Source organism: Dromiciops gliroides, chromosome 2, assembly GCF_019393635.1.
Source record: "Dromiciops gliroides isolate mDroGli1 chromosome 2, mDroGli1.pri, whole genome shotgun sequence".
Classification (NCBI taxonomy): Eukaryota; Metazoa; Chordata; class Mammalia; order Microbiotheria; family Microbiotheriidae; genus Dromiciops; species Dromiciops gliroides.
The window spans coordinates 214,812,840-214,833,212 of record NC_057862.1 but is presented as its reverse complement, the minus strand read 5'-3'; the positions used below and the strand labels follow the sequence as shown (position 1 = coordinate 214,833,212).

The 20,373-nt window shown below is 36.9% G+C and overlaps 1 protein-coding gene across 1 annotated transcript in view; it reads right to left on the bottom strand.

Annotated features, from left to right (window-relative positions):
• RPS6KA5 (ribosomal protein S6 kinase A5) overlaps nucleotides 1-20,373 on the bottom strand; it is a 220,731-nt gene that overhangs the window by 101,666 nt on the left and 98,692 nt on the right. The window contains 2 exon segments of the mRNA XM_043982310.1: nucleotides 9,537-9,644; nucleotides 12,907-13,022. Coding sequence (XP_043838245.1) covers nucleotides 9,537-9,644; nucleotides 12,907-13,022 — 224 coding nt within the window.

The following is a 20,373-nucleotide window of genomic DNA, read 5'->3' as shown; positions in this document are numbered from 1 at the left end:
CCCTTGTGTTTCTCATTCAAAACTTGGTCAGATATATTTTCTAGACTTCATGGAATAGTTTTCAAGGAGATATTAGCTATACTATTTCCTCCTATTCTATAATCTTGTCCTATGCAGACACTTTCTTTTATTATTGACCTTTTGGAAGCATATAATTAGCAATGGATTATCTGGATCAAAAGTTATTAACAGTCGTTTTCTTAGCATATTTTGAAACTGCTTTCTAGAATTACTGCACCAATTCATAGTTCAATTAACAGTATATCAGTGTGTCTTTCCACAACCCCTCCAATAAGATTATTACCATCTTTTTCTATTTTTGCCAATTTGAGGACAGTGAGTCAGAAAACTGGGTTGTTTTGATTTGCATTTCTTTTGTTTTTGTTTTGATTTGGGGCATTTTTCTCATAGCTTTTATAGCTTGCAATTCTTCTGAGGTCCAATTATCTATGCAATTTGTTTATTCAAGAATGGATTATTTCTCTTCGTTACCTTTATAGCTTAGATATCAGATCCTTCTCTCTCTCTCTCTCTCTCTCTTTTTGGGTGAGGCAACTGGGGTTAAGTGACTTGCCCAGGGTCACACAGCTAATAAGTGTTAAGTGTCTGAGGCCAGATTTGAACTCAGGTCCTCCTGACTCCAGGGCTGGTGCTCTATCCACTGCACCACCTAGCTGCCCCAGATCCTTTTCTCAAAGATCTTTGATATAGATTTCTCTTTCCTCCATCAACCACTTCCATTCTTTTCTTTTTCTTTCTTGTTTTTTCCCCAGGGCAATGAGAGGTAAGTGACTTGTCCAGGGTCACACAGCTAGTAAGCATAAAGTGCCTGAGGCTGGATTTGAACTCAGGTCCCCCTGAATCCAGGGCCGGTGCTTTATCCACTGCACCACCTAGCTGCCTCCACTTCCCTTATTTTCAATTTCATGTAATTGAAATTATCTATTTTATTCTTTGTGATTGATCATTTAAAAAAATTAACAATCCTAGTCATAGCTATGGGAGGAACCTCATCTGGTACACTTCTAAGTTGTTTTTTACTGTTTATAGTACATATACATTTTGAGTTTACCATGGTATTTGTTAGTTTCAGCCTAATTTATGTCCAGTTACTATCTAGGTGTCCCAGCAATTCTTGTTAAATAGAGTTCTCTCCTAGGTAATTTATGTTTTCAGATTTGTTGAACACAGAGTATATGAGATAAATTATTTCTATGTCTTTCTTGTTTAGCCTGTATCTCCTTTCTATTTCCTAATCAATATCAATATTTTTGATGATTTAGTTTTATAATATAATTTGAGGTAATGAGGTATTTTTCCTTATTCCTACTTTTATTCCCATTCTTTCTCTTGCCATTTTAGATCTTTTATTTTTATAAATTAAGGTTTTTATTATTTTGTCTAGCCTTAGTAGTCTGGTTGTTATAGCTCTAATTCTATAAATAATTGGTAGCATTGTCATTTTTATCATATTGGCATGACATAGCCATGAGCACTGAATATCCCTCCTATTATTTGTCTTTTTTCAGGTCTGAACAGTATGTAATTTTATTTTCATACACACACACACATACACACATGCACACATATGTATACACAATATATATTTATATACACACAGAGATCAATAAATAAAGACTTATTAATACCTACAAGGTGTCAACATTGTAGCTAAGTATAGCATTATATACTAAGCATTGGGGATACAAAAAAAAGAAAAGACAGTCCCTACCCTCAAGGAACTCACAATCTAATGGGGGAAACAACATGTATAAATATATAAAAATTGAGATATCTACAGGATAAATAGGAAATAAATAAAAGAGGGAAAGCACCAGAATTTAGAAGGCTTAAGAAAGGCTTCCAGCAGGAGGTAGGATTTTAGTTGGGACTTAAAGGAAGCCAGGGGGAATCAGCTGGTGGAGTTGAGGAGGGAAAGCATTCCAGGCATGGGGGATAGATAGAGAAAACAGAGCAGACAGATGGAATGTCTTGCTTGTAGAAAAGCCAGGAGGCCTGGGTCACTGTATTGAAGAGTATGTTTTTGTTTTTGTTTTTTTGTGAGGCAATGAGGGTTAAGTGATTTTCCCAGGGTCACACAGCTAGCAAGTGTCAAGTGTCTGAGGTCGGATTTGAACTCAGGTCCTCCTGAATGCAGGGCCGGTGCTTTATCCATTATGCCACCTAGCTACCCCGAAGAGTATGTTTTGAGGAGTAAGGTATAAGCAGCCTGAAAACACAGAAGGTGAGGTAGGTTATAAAGGGTTTTGAACACCAAATAAAGTATTTTGTATTTGATCTTCATGGCAACAGGAAGCTGCTGGAGTTTATTGGGTAGAGGGGGGTGACATGATTGGACCTACACTTTAGGAAAATCATTTCAGTGACTAAATGGATAATGGATTGTAGTGAGGAGAGACTTAAGGTAAACAGACCCACACTCAGGCTACCGCAATAATCTAGGTATAAGGTGATGAGGGACTGTACTAGAGTGGTGGCAGTATCAGAGGAGAGAATGGGGTGTATTCAAGAAATGTTGTAAAGGTAAAATCAACAGGCCTTGACAACAGATCGGATATGGGATGGTGGTGGTGTAAGAGATAGTGAAGAATCTAGGAAGACTCTTAGGTTGTGAGCCTGGTGTTGCCTTCTACAATAACAGGGAATGTAGGCGGTGGATAAAATTTAGGGGGAAAGATAACGAGTTCTTTTTTGGATATACTGAGTTTAAGATGTGTACTAGACATCCAGTTTGAGATATCTAAAAGGCAATTGGAGATACAAGACTGAAGGCTAGCAGAGAGTTTGGAGCAGGAAAGGTCGTTTTGAGAGTCATCATCATCAGAGAGATGGTAATTAGATCCATGGAAGCTGATGAGATCACTAAGGGAAGTAGTATAGAGGAAGATGAAAAGAGGGTCCAGGACAGAACCCTGAGGGACATCTACAGTTAGAGGGTGTGATCTTAAAGAGTATCCAGCAAAGGAGCCAAAGAAGGAGCAGTCAGATTGGTAGGAGAACCAGGACAAAGTGGTGTCCCAAAAACTTGAGAGTATAAAGGAGAGAGCAATCAACAGTGTCACAGGCTGCAGAAAGGTCAAGTAGAATGAAGATCGAGAAAAGAATATTGGATTTAGCAACTAAGATGATGAGTAACTTTGGAGAGAGCCATTTTAGGAGAATACTAAGGTTGGAGGCCAGATTGTAAAAGGTTAAGAAGAGAATGAGAGGAGAGAAAGTGGAGGTACCTATTATAGAGGGTCTTTTTGAGGAAGTTAGCTACAAAGGTCAGAAGACATATAGAATAACAGCAGCAAGGATTAAATCTTCGAAGGAGCAAGTGAGTTGGGTTTTTTCTAGGATAGAGGAGACATGGGAATGTTTGTAAACAATAGTGAATGAACCAGTAGAGGGAAAAACAATATAAGTGATAAAGTGGGGATGACAGAGGGTACAGTCTGTTGGAGGAAATAAGATAGGTGAAATCACTTGGACAAGTAGAGAGGGGTTAGCCTTGGTCAGGAATAAGACCACTTCATCATCATGTCAGACAGGAGTGAAGCAGAAAGTGGCAGAAGGTATCTAAGAAGTAGGAGATGAGGACGAGGAAAGAAAAGGGATTTCATGGTGGAATCAATTTTTTTTCTGTAAAATATGAGTCAGGGTTCTCAGTCAAGAGAGTGGGGAAAGGGAGACCCATGGAGGCTTATAGGAGGGATTAAAAAAGCCACTGTGGAGAGTGGGATAGTGAGTTGATAAAGGAGGTATAGTAGGATTGCCTAGTAGTAGTGAGGGTCCAATTGAGGTTATGTAAGGAAAAATTTTAGTGGACCCAGTCAGAAAAATTGCGTGATTTTTTCTACCTTTGTTCAGAACTACATATGCTGGAATGAAGATGAATGGTGGGAGACATCCAGGACTGAGGGTTGTCTGTAATTGTAATCCACAATATGATAAGGGGACTAGGGATTCAAGAGAGGAAAACAGAATGGAGTTGAATTGATTCACTAAAGAGTCAAGAGGGGGAGAAGAGGAAAGAGTGGTTAGTGCAGGGGAGAAGGCTTGGGAAAGAACTAAGTGGTCAAGTGATTAGAGGTCACAGTGGAGATGAATAATAGGGTCATGTAAGAAAAGGGAGAGGTAAAAAACCCAATAGATTATGACTGGATAAGAGGATTTCCAAATTCTTGAAAATGGAGGTAATATATTTGTGGGTAATGGAAAGATTTTCATTCAGGGAGCATTTGTATCCAATGAGTGCGCTGTGCTTGGCCTCAACAATGGGATTCATCTCACTGCACTTGGCTTCAAACCAGTCATTCGTTTTGCTGGTCCTCTTCCTGAAGACATCAAGAGCAAGTCTGTGGACACTCTCATGTATCTGTTTCCATTTTTCAGCAGCTGATGTAGCAGGAGAAGGCACGATCAATGCATTCTTGAGAGATCTCAAAAATTGATCCACCTTGCTGAGATTCATGGTTTTGCTAGTGTCAATACGAGATCACCCTGTTGGTTTAAGGTGATGCAATATTTTGGGCCGGAGCCACATTTTACAACAAACTAACGAGTGATCAGTGTCACAGTCGGCACTGTGGTATGACTGCGTGTTAAGAATGCACTTGAGAGCAGACTGCCTGGTTATTATTAAGTCCAATTGGTGCCAATGTTGTGATCTGGGATGTCTCCATGATACTTTCTGCTGTGGCTTGGACTTATAAAATGAGTTGGATACACACAAATCATGGTAAGCACAAAATTCCAATAGTCTTTGCCCATTTTCATTAATCTTTCCAATGCCATATGGCCTGAAGCATGTTGGCCAGGACACATAGTCAGAGCCAACTCTTGCATTAAAATCACCCAGAAGAATGATGAATTCATATCTGGGGATAGAGCTCCTAGCGCTGCTTTCAGCTTATCATAGAACTCAACTTTGGTCTGTTGTGAAGCTGTTAATGTTGGAGTGTATACGCTGATAAGGTTCCCGGGGCCTTCAACTGTGTTCAGACAAAGTGTGAGCAGTCTCTCAGTGCTGTCGCAGATCAATTCAATCATTTTCAGCAACGTGCTTTTCACAGCAAAGCCCACACAATGTTCCTGTGGTTCTGTCGAAGTTTTGCCCTTCCAGAAGAATGTGTAATCCTTTTCCTCCAGCCTTCCAATGCGGCTTTCGACCAGGGAGGTCAACTATTGATATGATTTTCTCGCTTCGTCAACTGCAAGAAAAGTGCAGAGAACAAAGAAAACCCCTCTTCATTGCCTTCATAGACTTGACCAAAGTGTCTGATATGGTTAACAGAGGTCTTTTCGAAATTCTCTTGAGAATTAGTTGCCCTCCTAAACTCCATAGCCTGATTCGCTCCTTTCATTGCAACATGCAGGGTGTCATACAGTTCAAAGGCAACACCTCTGAAGCATTCAGCATAAACAGCAGAGTCAAGCAAGGATGCGTGCTAGTTCCCACGCTGTTTGGAATTTTCTTTTCCATGTTGTTACATCATGCTTTTGATTCATCAATTGATGGCATCTATCTGCATTCTCGGTCAGACGGAGGCCTGTTCAATGTTTCACATCTGAGATCCAAAACCAGAGTGAGAGGTAGCACCCTTAGAGACCTGCTTTTCGCCGATGATGCCACACCTGCCTGTCACTTAGAGCGTGAATTGCAGACCTCGATGGATCGCTTCTCCCAAGCTTGTATGGACTTTGGCCTTACCATTAATCTTAAAAAGATGAAAGTCATATGCCAGAGTGCTATGTTGCCTCCACTGATACACATTGGTAGCTACCAGTTGGATATTGTAAGCCAGTTCTCGTATATTGGCTTTATTGTCAGTGACAATTTGTCACTCGATTCTGAGATCAATCAGAGGATTGGGAAAGCTACTTCAAACATGTCTAAGCTTGCCAAGCATGTCTGGGCAAACAGTAAACTGACAAAATGAACCAAATTTGCCATCTATAGAGCATGCGTCCTGAGTACCTTACTGTATAGGCGCAAAACATGGACTACATACATTAGACAAGAAAAGAAGCTTAACAGTTTTCACATGTGCTACCTTCGGCGCATCCTTGGCATATCTTGGTCAGATAGAATCACCAACACAGAAGTGCTCCAATGTGCGCAACTTCCAAGCATCTACACGCTACTGAAACAAAGACGGCTGTGCTGGCTCAGTCATGTGCACCGCATGCAAGACGGGCACATTCCTAAAGACCTACTCTATGACGAGTTAGCCTCAGGCCAAAGACCGGCTGGACGACCCCAGCTTTGCTACAGAGATGTATGCAAGCAAGACTTGAGGGCTCTGGGAATAGACATCGGTAGCTGGGAGGAGATGGCCAAGGACGGCGCCTGATGGAGTTCAGTACTCAGGAGCAGCCTGTGCGCAGCTAAGATGGGCCTCCAAGCTCTGGAGGAAGAAAAATGAATGAGACGCAGGAACTGACGGGCAACAGAGAGCGCAGTTTTCCGATGTCCTCATGCAGCAGGAGCTGAGGCTCCCGTATCGGACTGCACAGCCACACTGTGGCCTGTGGCTTTTCAAGGCACTGATCCATGGTCGTCTGCGACTGGTGGAAGCTTACTTATGGCAAGATTAAAAGTATGACCATATTTGTGTGTGGCTGAGGTAGAGTAAAAGAGTAGCTCATGGGAAGTGAGTAGACTGAGGGACTAAGTGGTTCAATCAATAACTATGTTGAAGTCCCTTAGTATTAGGGCAAGAATTAGGGAGGAGAAAAAAATTGTAAGCCAGGTATCAAATTCATTGAGGAAGGAAGGGGAGTGACCTGGGAGTCTGCAGACGACAGCTACCAGCATTTTAATTGGGAGGTACATGTTAATATCATTAACCTCAAAGGAAGAGAGTTACTATGAGGGGGTAGGGGGAAAACCTGGAACTGGCAATGAGGAGCAAGGAGTCCAATACCTCTGACTTCAACCAGGAAGGAACTTCAACTGAGGAAAAGATGTAAAGGTACAGCTAGTACTAGAAAGGGTGGCTAAGGGAGGTTGTGTCATAGGAGGAAGCCAGGTTTCAGTAATAACTAGTAGATGGAAGCAGTGGGAGAGGAAAAGATTTATAATGAAGGAAAATTTGCTGCCTGTGGAACAGGTATTTTGGAGGTCACAGTGGAAGAGCTGGGTGGAGTTACAATGAAACTTTGGGGTAGGAGGTTTGAGGAGAATGGGAGTGAGGTAGGGGGAGTGGAATGGAGTTTTGATAATGATCTATAGGAGTTTGGTCACTGGGATATGAAGAGTATGACCAAGTATGAAAATGTTCAACACTGAGTGGGAAGCATCACTCTTCTGGTCTCAAAGGACAGGCACAGCAGGAGATGAGAGGCTTGAAATTTAAGGGAGGATTGCTCTTTGCCTTGGGGTTTCTCCACATCCCAGTTAGGAACTTGAGCTGATAGAAGGAGGAAGATGTCTTGTGCTGGTACAGATGGAAGAATTGCTTTGAGGCAGATTTCTGGCCTGGCCCCACGCAGCCTTCCCTCAGGGGACATGCTGTACCCAGCAGGGTCGGGTCTTGGGTATGTTCTATATTTTGAAGTTATGTGGAATAGGACTCCCTTTTCTATTATTCTTTCCTGGATTCCTTAATACTACATAGAAATTTTAAAAACAAAAAAATATATAGAAATGGTGTTGATTTTGAGAGGTTTATTTAGAATCTTGCTACATTACAGAAACTACTGTTTTAATTAGTTTCTTTGCTGATTCTCTTGGAAGTAAACCATTATGACATCTGCAAATAAGAAGAGTTTTGTCTCCTCACTGGTTATATTTATATCTTTATTTTTTTCTTTATTGCTACTGTTTACATTTCTTAAACTATGTAGGAAAAATGTTCCTTGATTTACTCCTATATTTACTGGGAAAGCTTTTAGTGTTTCCCCACTGGGTTTTAGATAGATTCTTTTTATCCTTTTAAACAAATGTCTTTCTGTGTCTATGCTCTGTAGGAGTTAACTTGACTCAACTTTTCTAAGCTTCAATTTTCTTACTGCAAAATGATGGGATTCATCACTATAGTCCCTTCCAGATCTATGCACTCACATTTACTAAATAAAGAACTAGGAGTCAGGGAAAGATACAAAAATTAAATAAGGAATGATCTTTACTCATTTGAAATTTATAATACTCACAAGGGATAAAGTAATAAAAGTCACATAAAATTTAGAAATTTCTCAAAATTAATATAATATTCTATATATACCCCACTGACTTTCTTTTAACCTTCAAGAATTATCTAATTGACTTATTTATTTTATGGCAATAAAATAACAGGTATAGAGGTAAAGGGAATTTAGAAACTCTCTAGTTGAACCTTCACATCTTATAGATAAGGAAACAAAGGCCCATAGAGGCTAAGTAATTATCCCATATCACATGCTCACTATACAATTGCTGTCCCTCATAATATCCCATATATGTTATGAGACAGAACCAGAATCTGAACCTAGACCACCTGGGCAGTGCCAGTGCTCTTGTAATTGTATTACACTGCTTCTCCAACTTTTAATTATTTATTGTTTTGTTACTTTAGAATTTTCCCTATGAAGGCCTTTTAGTAAATATATATACTTGTTTGGAAACAGTCAATGGTACAGCTTCTTTCTTTGGAAAACGTCAACAAAGCCAAAAGTAGAAGTAAATCATGTAGAATTTGAAACATATACTGATTCTATCCTATATGAACTAAACTGCTTAGAAGAAATCAACTGAAACTCAAAGTTATTTAGGAAAAAGTAATTTTCCATTTTCAGGTAGTATTTTAATACTATTTCTGTGACAGTAAGTCAAGTCAATAAGTATTTATTAAGTGCCTACTGTGTGCCAGGCATTGTAGTAATACAAATACAAAGGTAGGCAAAAACCAAACCAAAATGCCAAACAAAAGAGTCTCTGCTCTCAAGGAACCCACAATCTGATAGGAAAAAAAAAACATGCAAAGAAATACGGATGAATAAAATATATACAGGATAAATTGAAGATAGCTTTCTTGTAGCAGTTGGGATTTTAGCTGAGACTAGAAGGAAGGCAGGAGGTGAACATGAGAGAGAGAATTCCAGGCATGGTATGATAGTCAATGAAAATGTATAAAAAAGGAGATGGTAAACTGTATATGAGGAACAGCAAGGAGGCCAGTATTACTATATTGTTGAGTTCATGTAGGAGAATAAGGTCTAAGAACTTCAGCAAAGAAATCTCAAAGAAACTGTTATAACAATACTTAGTTTCAATGCAAAAATATTACTTAATCTAGTGTTGGACTAGATTAATGGGCTCTAAACTTTTTTGATTTTGTATGCTTATAAGTAAAAAAGCCACAAAATACGAGCAGTTATTCCTAACATCTGTTATGTTTACTTCTTAAAAATGGCATATACATGCTATAGAAATCTGGTACTGAAAGCAATACACAAAAAATTCTCAAACGAATCAACTTCTTCAGGAACCCATAAAACTTATTTTCTATTTATAAACATATTGATAATTTTAAAAGATATATAATACTCACTTCATCAGCAAGGAACTCCTTACTTAGGCCAAAATCTGTCAGCACCACATGGCCATTATTATCAAGTAGAATATTCTCTAGTTTAATGTCACGGTATATAATACCCAACTGTGAAAAATAAGCAAATAAATATTTTAAATGACAATTTCTTAATAGCAATAAAAAGTCTTAAATAACATTTAATAAAAATCATATCCCTCTACTGTTCAAGAATCAAATTTCTATCACCAGACTGATTCTAATTTCTTCAAGAAAGTCTACTAGCCAATGTAATTTCTCAGTATTCCCTATTGTGACCATTCAATCTGGCAAGGCCAGTTTTCTTACCTTTACTTACATCATATTTGTCCCTGCTTTAATGCCCTTGTTAATGCTGTTCCCCATCAGGGAAAACTTCCACTTTGTCCAAATTGAGATCTTCCTTGAATATACCCTTCTAAGAGAAGCCTTTCCTGATTAACGAGCCCACAAAGTTCATTTCTTTATTAGAGCTTCACACCACTTATATATAATTTGTACTACACTACATTTGTCTATAAATCACACCTTCTTTGGTTTTTCCTGTATGTTTGTCTGACAATTAAATTGGTGATTTCTTGATTTTCCATTTATTTTGTGTTTTCAGTGTCTAGTAAAGTGCTATGTATGCGACAGGTAATTAAAAATGTCGTATTTTCGTTTTTGGTTTTTTTGCGGGGCAATGATGGTTAAGTGACTTGCCCAAGGGTCTCACAGCCAGTAAGTATCAAATGTCTAAGGCCAGATTTGAACTCAGGTCCTCCTGAATTCAGGGCCAGTGCTTTATCCACTGCGCCACCTAGCTGCCCCCAAAATGTCTTTTAAATGAACTTATTTCTAAATTTAAATATTTAAAATAATTTCATTTTAGTTAATTCTTAGTAAAGTAAACCAATTCAATAAAAGTAAGCTAAAGTAAACCAATTCAATATTTTATAACTATTTCATTCTGTGTATAACCGCTCATCAACAAACTACAAATAACTGCCTCATCTCTTACAGAAGCTGCATCATTGCCAGTTTCTCAGTGTTAAATCCCATATTTAGTCTTAAAAGGAATTCTTGGCCTCAAATAAATGTTCTAAGCAAAGGAAACCTTTTTTTCCCAATATTAAGAGTATGAAATCTTTGATAATTTCTTAAAAGACAAATTAATTTAAATATAGGAAATACAAGACAATTATTTCCAAGAAACAACTTTTTCTGCTTGATAAGGTGTGATATCAATCAATTTGATTTATATGCCTAAGTCACAGGCTGAGTGCCATTCAAAGATAACTGAGGGAGAAGTAAAAAAAAAAAATACTAATAATAAGATGAAATAAAAATCTCTAGATTTTTGAGTTATTTTGCCAAACACTAAAAAACATATTTAGCAATAAGCAGTTATCCCCCTTCCATCCCACTCCAAATGTCTCTTTTGGACTAGGGAGTTAAAAAAATCCCCAAGAACAAAGAAATGGGCTTTTGTACCATGATTTAAATCTTTATATAGGCAATTTTTTTTACCCTAGAGTCTAGACATATAACAATTTTTTTTTGCTTTACTTATTTAGACCTAAAGACCAGAAATACTTTATATTAAATATTTAAAATTTAGAAGCATTTACTAGATTCTTATACAGAGGCAGCTAGGTGGATCAGAGGAGAGAATGACAAGCCTAGAGTCAGGAAGAGCTGAACTCAAATCTGGCCTCAGACACTTACTAGCTGTGTGACCCTAGGCAAGTCATTTAAGCTCTATTTGCTTTATTCCAATGGGGAAGAAAATGGCATATCATTCCAGTATCCTTGCCAAGAAAACCCCACGGTCAGTGCTGGTGTGCTATGTGGTTTAGGGTGTCATGAATAGTCAGACACAACTAAATGACTGTACAACAAATGGGAACATAAAAGAAATGGAAAACAAAAAACAAGTACCTAAATTTGCATAGGTTAATGTACCCACTTACAAATGTAACATTTATAAAAATATATACATAATTAAAGATATATAATTTTGTAGCTTTAATTTTACCCACAGTCTGCCAGTACAACCAATTGATTATATACTATATATTACTGGACACATTAAATGAATGATACTGTGAGGAAATTTTTTTGTCACATGATTGACTTTCATCACAAATTTGTCAGCAACATTTGAATGACATTTTTTGTCACTGATATACATAGTAAAGCAGGCGAATTTTAACCCAATTATTACTGTAGTATATATTTTTATCCTTTTTTCATAAATGGAATTGATGCTTTAACATAAGATGGTAAGTACTATATTTTTAATATACTTTTTCTGGTTTCTTACTCTTACTAGATTGCTTTTGGTCATTTCACTATAGTTTATACAAAGTAAAAGATCACAATTTGTGTTCTTGAGGATGAAACTTTTGACATTCCTTTCAACTGGCTCCTGGGTCTAATTTTGTTAGTATATGACAATGTCTAAATAAAATTACAAGCAAGAAACACAGAGCTAAGCACAATTATAAAACACATAACCATAATATCCCTGTTTGTGTGTGTGGCAAGTTTTTTTCTAACATGGCTCTCATAAATTATGCTGGTATTTTTATAGGTAGATCTTTTAAAAATACTCATATTCCTTTTATAATTTTAACATCTTGTTACAACTAAGGTTCTAAACTAATAATATGGTTTCCACATATAATACTAGTTCAATAAGTCACAAAAACTCCTTAAATCTGAGTCAGAAATATGACTAATTAAAATTTCTCATATCTAGATAAATGACTTTTCATTAAAATGAGAAAGGCCTTAACATCTATTTTTGCAGCATGAATTACAAATTATGGACAAGTATTGAATATTTTGTTTCAGTAGCTGAGATGAGTCTCCAGAGGTGGGAAAAGGAAACTAAAAATGTCAGACTGAAAAATCAGAATGGAAATAGAAAAAATTAAGTGTGGAGACTTTGAACCAACAAGAATAAATCAATTTTTACTCCTTAACCCAGTGCTTGCTCAGATATGGAAGAAGGCTTACTTTGGGAAATACATAATAGGAATTATGGTTCCACATTAAATAGGATGTTTTCTATGCTAAACTTCTTGTGTTCTTTACAGAAAAATAAAAACCACAGTGCTATTCTTCTTGAGGGTAGAGAGGGGAAGGGAGGTAGAAATTAATAAACCGTTATTTCTAATTCCTTAGAACCTATCTCTTAATTTGGGGCATAGGTAATACAAGAGGGAAAAAATAAAAATGTAAAAAATACATTTACAATGAATGATACTAGTAACACACTCAAGAAACAGGCTCAACATGTGTCTAAAATATAGAAACAATATGAGGGCCATTTTGAAAAAGATGCTAGGGAAATTAAGTATCTTACCTTATGGAGGTGTTCAAGGGCAAGCACGATTTCCCCAATGTATATCTGCACTTCATTTTCTGTGAAACGTTCTCTTTGAGAAAGGTGAGTAAAAAGTTCTCCACCATTTATGTAATCTAAAAACAAAATATATGTTTTGGGTTTTTTTGTTCTTTAACTCATACTCAAAAAGTAAAGAGAATGTTTCCTTTTCTTTCTGCTCTTGATCAAGGACAATTCAGAGATTGTACTTATTTATTTTTACATTTCAGTTGTTTGGGCAGCTAGATGGTGCAGTGGATAAAGCACTGGCCTTGGATTCAGGAGAACCTGAATTCAAATCTGACCTCAGACACTTGACACTTACTGGCTGTGTGACCCTGGGCAAGTCACTTAACCCTCACTGCCCCACCAAAAACAAAGAAATAAAACAAAAAAACCAACAACATTTCAACTGTTCTTTTTCTATGTTTGAAATTACCTAAAAACAACTCAGTGATCTTGAATAACTGACATCTAAAATGAGGCATTGGTGATGAGAAGAGATCCCCAAACTTGCAGTGCTCTAATATTATTATTGTAAAAATTTATGAAAGTAACACTTCAGGGCCAAGATGGTAGAGAGAAGCCAGGAAGTTGCCTGAGCTCTCCCGAGTTGCCCTCAGAAACAACATTAAATCAAGCCTCTAAACAGATTCTGAAGCTACAGAACATACAAAAAGATAGAAAGACACATTCTTCCAATGAGATAATTTAGAAGACTTCAGGAAAGGTCTGTCTTACTTGGGTGAAAGGGGAGCGCTGCATGGAGAGTGTCTGGGCAAGTCAGCAGGAGGCTCTTAGCCAAAGCACAGATCATTGGTTGAGGCCCCTTGGTCCTGGGCTCAGCAGGTCGGTTGTGAGATTCCCCCTAGCCCCGACTGAGAGGGCAAACTGTCAGCTAGAGAACCACCCACAGGACAGGTACGACTAGGCCAAGCCATCCCAGCACTGGGAGCAAGCCTAGGGCAGTGACAAATCCGCAAGCCACAAGAGACCTCAGAGCAGAAAGCCAGTGACCAGGACACTATCAACCAGGATGAGAAGCTTGCAAAAGTGGCTTCTGTGCCCTAGGAGCAGACCTCAACTTTAAAAGTCAAAATTAGTCTAAAATATGAGTAAGAAAGAGAAGAGGGCCCTTATCATTGAGAGCTTCTATGGCAATAGGGAAGATCAAAATATAAACTCTGATGTGGACAATATTGTCAAAATGCCTACATGTGAAGCCTCAAGGGGGAAGTTGAATTGGTCTCAAAACCAATCTTCCAAAAAGCCTTCTTGGAAGAGCTCAAAAAGGATTTTAAAAATCAAATAAGAGAGGTAGGAGGAAAGATGGGAAAAGAAATGAGAGAAATGAAACTTATGCAAGAAAAATAGGAAAAAAGAGTCAACAGCTTAGAAAAGGAAGCACAAAATTGACTGAAGAAAACAATTCCTTAAAAAATACAATTGGCTAAATGGGGAAAAAATCCACTGAAGAAACCAACTCCTTCAAAAGTAAAATTGGCCAAATGGAAAAGGAGGTGCAAAAGTGTACTGAAGAAAATGCCTTAAAAATCAGAACTGAGTGGCAGCTAGGTGGCGCAGTGGATAAAGCACCGGCCCTGGATTCAGGAGTACCTGAGTTCAAATCCGGCCTCAGACACTTAACATTTACTAGCTGTGTGACCCCAGGCAAGTCACTTAACCCCAATTGCCTTACAAAAAAAAAAAAAAATCAGAATTGGGCAGATGGAAGCTAATAACTCCATGAGACACCAGGAATCAATCAAACAAGCAATCAGAATCAAAAGAATGAAAAAAAGAAGAAGAAAATGTGAAATACTTCATCAGAAAGACAACTGACCTGGAAAATAGATCCAGGAGAGATAATTTAAGAATTATTGGACTACCTGAAAGCCATAATCAAAATAAGAGTCTAGACACCATATTCTCAGAAATTATGAAGGAGAACTGCCCTGATATTGTAGAATCAGGGGATAAAATAGTCATTGAAAGAATCCGTTGATCACCTCCTGAAAGAGACCCCAAATGGAAAACTCCCAGGTATATTGTAGCCAAATTCCAGAATTAACAGGTGAAGGAGAAAAAATTGCAAGCAGTTAGAAAGAAAAAATTTAAACATCATGGAGCCACAGTCAGGATTACATGGGACCTGGCAGCTTCAAGGTTAAAGGATGAGAACACTTAGAATATGATATTCCAGAAGGCAAAGGAGCTTGAATTGCAACCAAGAATCAACTATTCAGTCAAACTGATCATTTTCATTCAGGGGAAAAGATGGACATTTAATGAAATAGGGGACTTTCAAGGTTTTCTGATAAAAAGACCAGAACTGAATAGAAAATTTGATCTTCAAATACAAGACTCAAGAGAAATATAAAACGGTAAAGAGGAAAAAAGGTTATTCAATAAGATTAAACTGTTTATATCCTTATACAAGAAGATAATACTTGCAGCTTTTGAGAACTGTATCCCTAGTTGGACAGATAGAAGGAGTATACATAAAGGATATAGGTATAAATTGACTTTGATATGATGATGATAAAAAGAAAATCAAGAGGTAAAAAACCGCAATATATGGAGAAAAGAGGAAAGGGGAGCTGGAATGTGGTAAATCACATCACATGAAGAGGCGCAAAAACCCGATTACAATAGAGGGAAAGAAAGGAGGGTTGAGCATTGTTTCAACCTTACTTTCATCAAATTTGGTTGAAAGAGGAAATAACATATATACTCTTTGGATAAAGAAATTTAGCTTGCCCTTTGGGAAGTGAGAGAATAAGAGGGAAAGGGGGGAGCACTGATAGAAGGGAAGGCAGAAGCAGGGAAGGAAAGGGGAAAGAAAAGGGATGATAAAAGGGAGGACAAATTGAGGGAGGCAGTAGTGAGAAAAAAAACACTGTTGAGGAGGAATAGGGTTGAAGATGAAAAAAGTAGGAACAAAAAAAGGAAATAGGATAAAAGGAAAATAGACAATTAGTAATCATAAATATGAATGTGAATTGGAGGAACTCTCCCATAAAATGGAAGTGAACAGCAGAGTGAATTAAAAACCAGAATGCTACAATATGTTGTTTATAAGAAACACATCTGAAGCAGAGAGATACACACAGAGTAAAGGTAAAAGGGTGGAGCAGAATATATTATGCTTTAGCTGAAGTAAAAAAAAGTAGGGGTACCAAACCTTATCTCAGACAAAACAAAAGCAAAAATAGATCTAATTAAAAGGAATAAGGAAGGAAACTACATCTTGCCAAAAGGTACCATAGACAATAAAGTAATATCAATATTAAACATATATGGACCAAGTGGTATAGCATCCAAATTCTGAGAGAAGTTAAATGAGTTACAAGAGAAAACAGACAGCAACAATACACTAGGAGGGGATCTTAACCTTCCCCTCTCAGAACTAGACAAATCTAACCATAAAATAAATAAGAAAGAAGTTAAAGAGGTAAATAGAATTTCAGAAAACTTAGATATAATAGACCTCTGGAGAAAACTGAATGGGGATAGAATGGAATATACCGTTTTCTTAGTGGTACATGGCACATACACAAAAACTGACCATGTATTAGGGCACAACAACCTCACAGTCAAATGTAAAAAGGTAAAATCCTTTTCAGATCATGATACAATAAAAAATTACATGCAATAAAGAGCCTCGGAAAGATAAACTAAAAATTAATTGGAAACAAATCTCATCCTAAATAATGAGTGGGTCAAACAGCAAATCATAGAAACAATGAATAACTTCATCGAAGAGAATGACAACAGTGAGACAACATACCAAAACATATGGGATGCAGCCAAAGCAGTTCTTAGGGAAAATTTTATATCTCTAAATGTTTACATGAATAAAATACAGAAAGAGGAGATGAATGAATTGGACATGCAACTAAAAAAAATAGAAAAAGAACAAATTAAAAATCCCCAAATAAACACTAAATTAGAAATTCTGAAAATCAAAGGAGACAATAAAATTGAAAGTAAGAAAACTATAGAATTAATCAATAAAACTAAGAGCTGGTTTTATGGAAAAAAAATCAATAAAACAGATAAACCTTTGGTTAATTTGATTTTAAAAAAGAAAGAAGAAAACCAAATTGCCAGTATCAAAAATGAAAGGGGTGACTTCACCACCAATGAAGTGGAAATCAAAGCACTAATTAGGAGCTATTTGGCCTAACTGTATTCCAATAGATTTGATCATCTAAATGAAATGGATGAATATTTACAAAAATATAAATTACCCAGATTAACAGAAGAAGAAATAAAATAGCTCCATTTTAGAAAAAGAAATTAAACAGGCCATCAATGAACTCCCTAAGGAAAACTCTCTAGGGCCAGATGGGTTTACCAGTGAATTCTACCAAACATTTAAAGAACAATTAATTCCCATACTGTATAAATTATTTGGATAAATAGGTGAAAAAGGAGTTCAACCAAATTCTTTTTATGACACAAATATGGTGCTGATACCTAAACCAGGCAGAGCCAAAACAGGGAAAGAAAATTATAGACCAATTTCCCTAATGAATATCGATGCAAAAATTTTAAATAAAATATTAGCAAGAGATTACATCACTTTATCACCAGGATAATACCCTATGACCAGGTGGTATTTATACCAGGAATGCAGGGCTGGTTCAACATTAGGAAAACTATCAACATAATCAACCACATCAATAACAAAACTAACCACAATCATATGATTATCTCAATAGATGCAGGAAAAGCTTTTGACAAAATACAGCACTTATTCCTATGAAAAACACTAGAGGGGGCAGCTAGATGGCGCAGTGGTTAAAGCACCGGCCCTGGATTCAGGAGTACCTGAGTTCAAATCCGGCCTCAGACACTTGACACTTACTAGCTGTGTGACTCTGGGCAAGTCACTTAACCCCCATTGCCTAAAAAAAAAAACAAAAAAAAACACTAGAGAGCATAGGAATAAATGGAGCTTTCCTTAAAATGATAAGCAGTATCTACCTAAAACCATCAGCAAGTATTATGCGTAATGGAAATAAGTTAGAGGCATTCCCAATAAGATCAGGGGTGAAACAGGGATGTTCATTATCACCTCTATTATTTAATATTGTACTAGAAATGTTAGCTTTAGCAATAAGAGAAGAAAAAGGAATTAAAGGAATTAGAATAGTCCAAGAGGAAACAAAACTATCACTCTTTGCAGATGATATGATGGTATATACTTAGAGAATCCTAAAGAATCAACTAAAAAACTACTTGAAACAATTAACTTTAGCAAAGTTGCAGGAATAAAATAAATCCACATAATTATCAGCATTTCTATACATGACCAACAAAGCTCAGCAGCAAGAGATAGAAAGAGAAATTCCATTTAAAATAATTGTAGAAGCAGCTAGGTGGCATAGTGAATAAAGTGCCGGCCCCATATTCAGGAGTACCTGAGTTCAAATCCAGCTTTAGACACTTGAGGCTTACTAGCTGTGTGACCCTGGGCAAGTCACTTAACCCTCATTGCCCCACCCAAAACAAACAAACAAACAAACAAAACCCATAAAATAACTGAAGACAATATAAAATATTTGGGAGTCTACCTGCAAGGACGAACCCAGGAATTCTATGAACACAATTACAAAACACTTTTCACACAGATAAAATCAGATCTAAATAATTGGGAAAGTATCAATTGCTCATGGATAGGCCAAGCTAAAATAATAAAAAATGACAATTCTACCTAAATTAATTTACTTATTCAGTGCCATACCATTCATACTACTTAAAATTATTTTATACAACTAGAAAAAATAATAACAAAATTCATCTGGAAGAACAAAAGGTCAAGAATATCAAGGAAATTAGTGGGGAAAAATGCACAGGAAGGTGGGCTAGCCATACCAAATCTGAAGCTATACTATAAAGTGGCAGTCATCAAAACTATTTGCTACTGGCTAAGAAATAGAGTGGTGGATCAGTGGAATAGGTTACGTACAGGGAACAGTAAATGACAGTAAATGACTATAGTTAGGTATAGGGGACAGTAAATGACTACAGTGATCTACTTTTGATAAACCCAAAGACTCCAGCTTCTGGGATAAAAACTCACTATTTGACAAAAAACTCCTGGAAAAACTGGAAGATAGTACGGCAGAAACTAGGCAAAGACCATCATCTCATACCATATACTAAAATAAAGTCAAAATAGGTGCATGATTTAGACATAAAGGGCGATACCATAGGTAAATTACCTCCAGTTCTATGGAGAGGAGAAGAATTTATGACCAAACAAGAAATAGAGAATGTTATGAAATGTAAAATACATAATTTTGATTCCATTAAATTAAAAAGGAGTTGTACAGGGGCAGCTAGATGGCGAAGTAGATAGAGCACCGGTTCTGGAGTCAGGAGGACCTGAGTTCAAATCCGGCCTCAGACACTTAACACTTACTAGCTGTGTGACCCTGGGCAAGTCACTTAACCCCAATTGCCTCACTAAAAAAAAAAAGGAAAAAAAAAAAAAGGAGTTGTACAAATAGAAGCAATGCAGCCAAAATTAAAAGGGAAGCAGACAGCTGGAAATAAATTTTTATAACCAGTGTTTCTGATAAAGGTCTCATTTCTAAAATATATAGGGAACTAAATCAAATTTATATGAATGAGAGAAGTTAAATGAGTTACAAGAGAAAACAGACAGCAAAACTACACTAGGAGGGGATCTTAACCTTCCCCTCTCAGAACTAGACAAATCTAACCACAAAATAAATAAGAAAGAAGTTAAAGAGGTGAATAGCATTTCAGAAAACTTAGATATAATAGACCTTTGGAGAAAACTGAATGGGGATAGAACAGAATATACCGTTTTCTTAGTGGTACATCGCATATACACAAAAATTGACCATGTATTAGTGCAAAACAACCTCACGGTCAAATGTAAAAAGGTAAAATCCTTTTCAGATTATGATACAATAAAAAATTACATGCAATAAAGAGCCTCGGAAAGATAAACTAAAAATTAATTTCAGGTGAAGAAATCAAAGTTATCTATTGCCATATGAAAAGATGCTCTAAATCACTATTGATTAGTGAAATTCAAATTAAAACAACTCTGAGGTACCACCTCACACCTATCAGATTGGCTAATATGACAAAAAAAGAAAATAATAAATGTTGGAGAAGCTGTGGAAAAATTGGAACACTAATGCATTGTTGGTGCAGTTGTGAACTGATCCAACTATTCTGGAGAGCAATTTGGAACTATGCCCAAAGGGTTATGGGGTTGTACATATCCTTTGACCCAGTAAAGGTCTGTATCCCAAAGAGATCATAAACAAGGGAAAAGGACCCACATGTACAAAAATATTTATAACAGCTCTCTTTGAGATGGCAAAGAACTGGAAATTGCCCGTTAATTGGGGAATGGCTGAACAAGTTGTGGTATATGAATGCAATGGAATACTACTG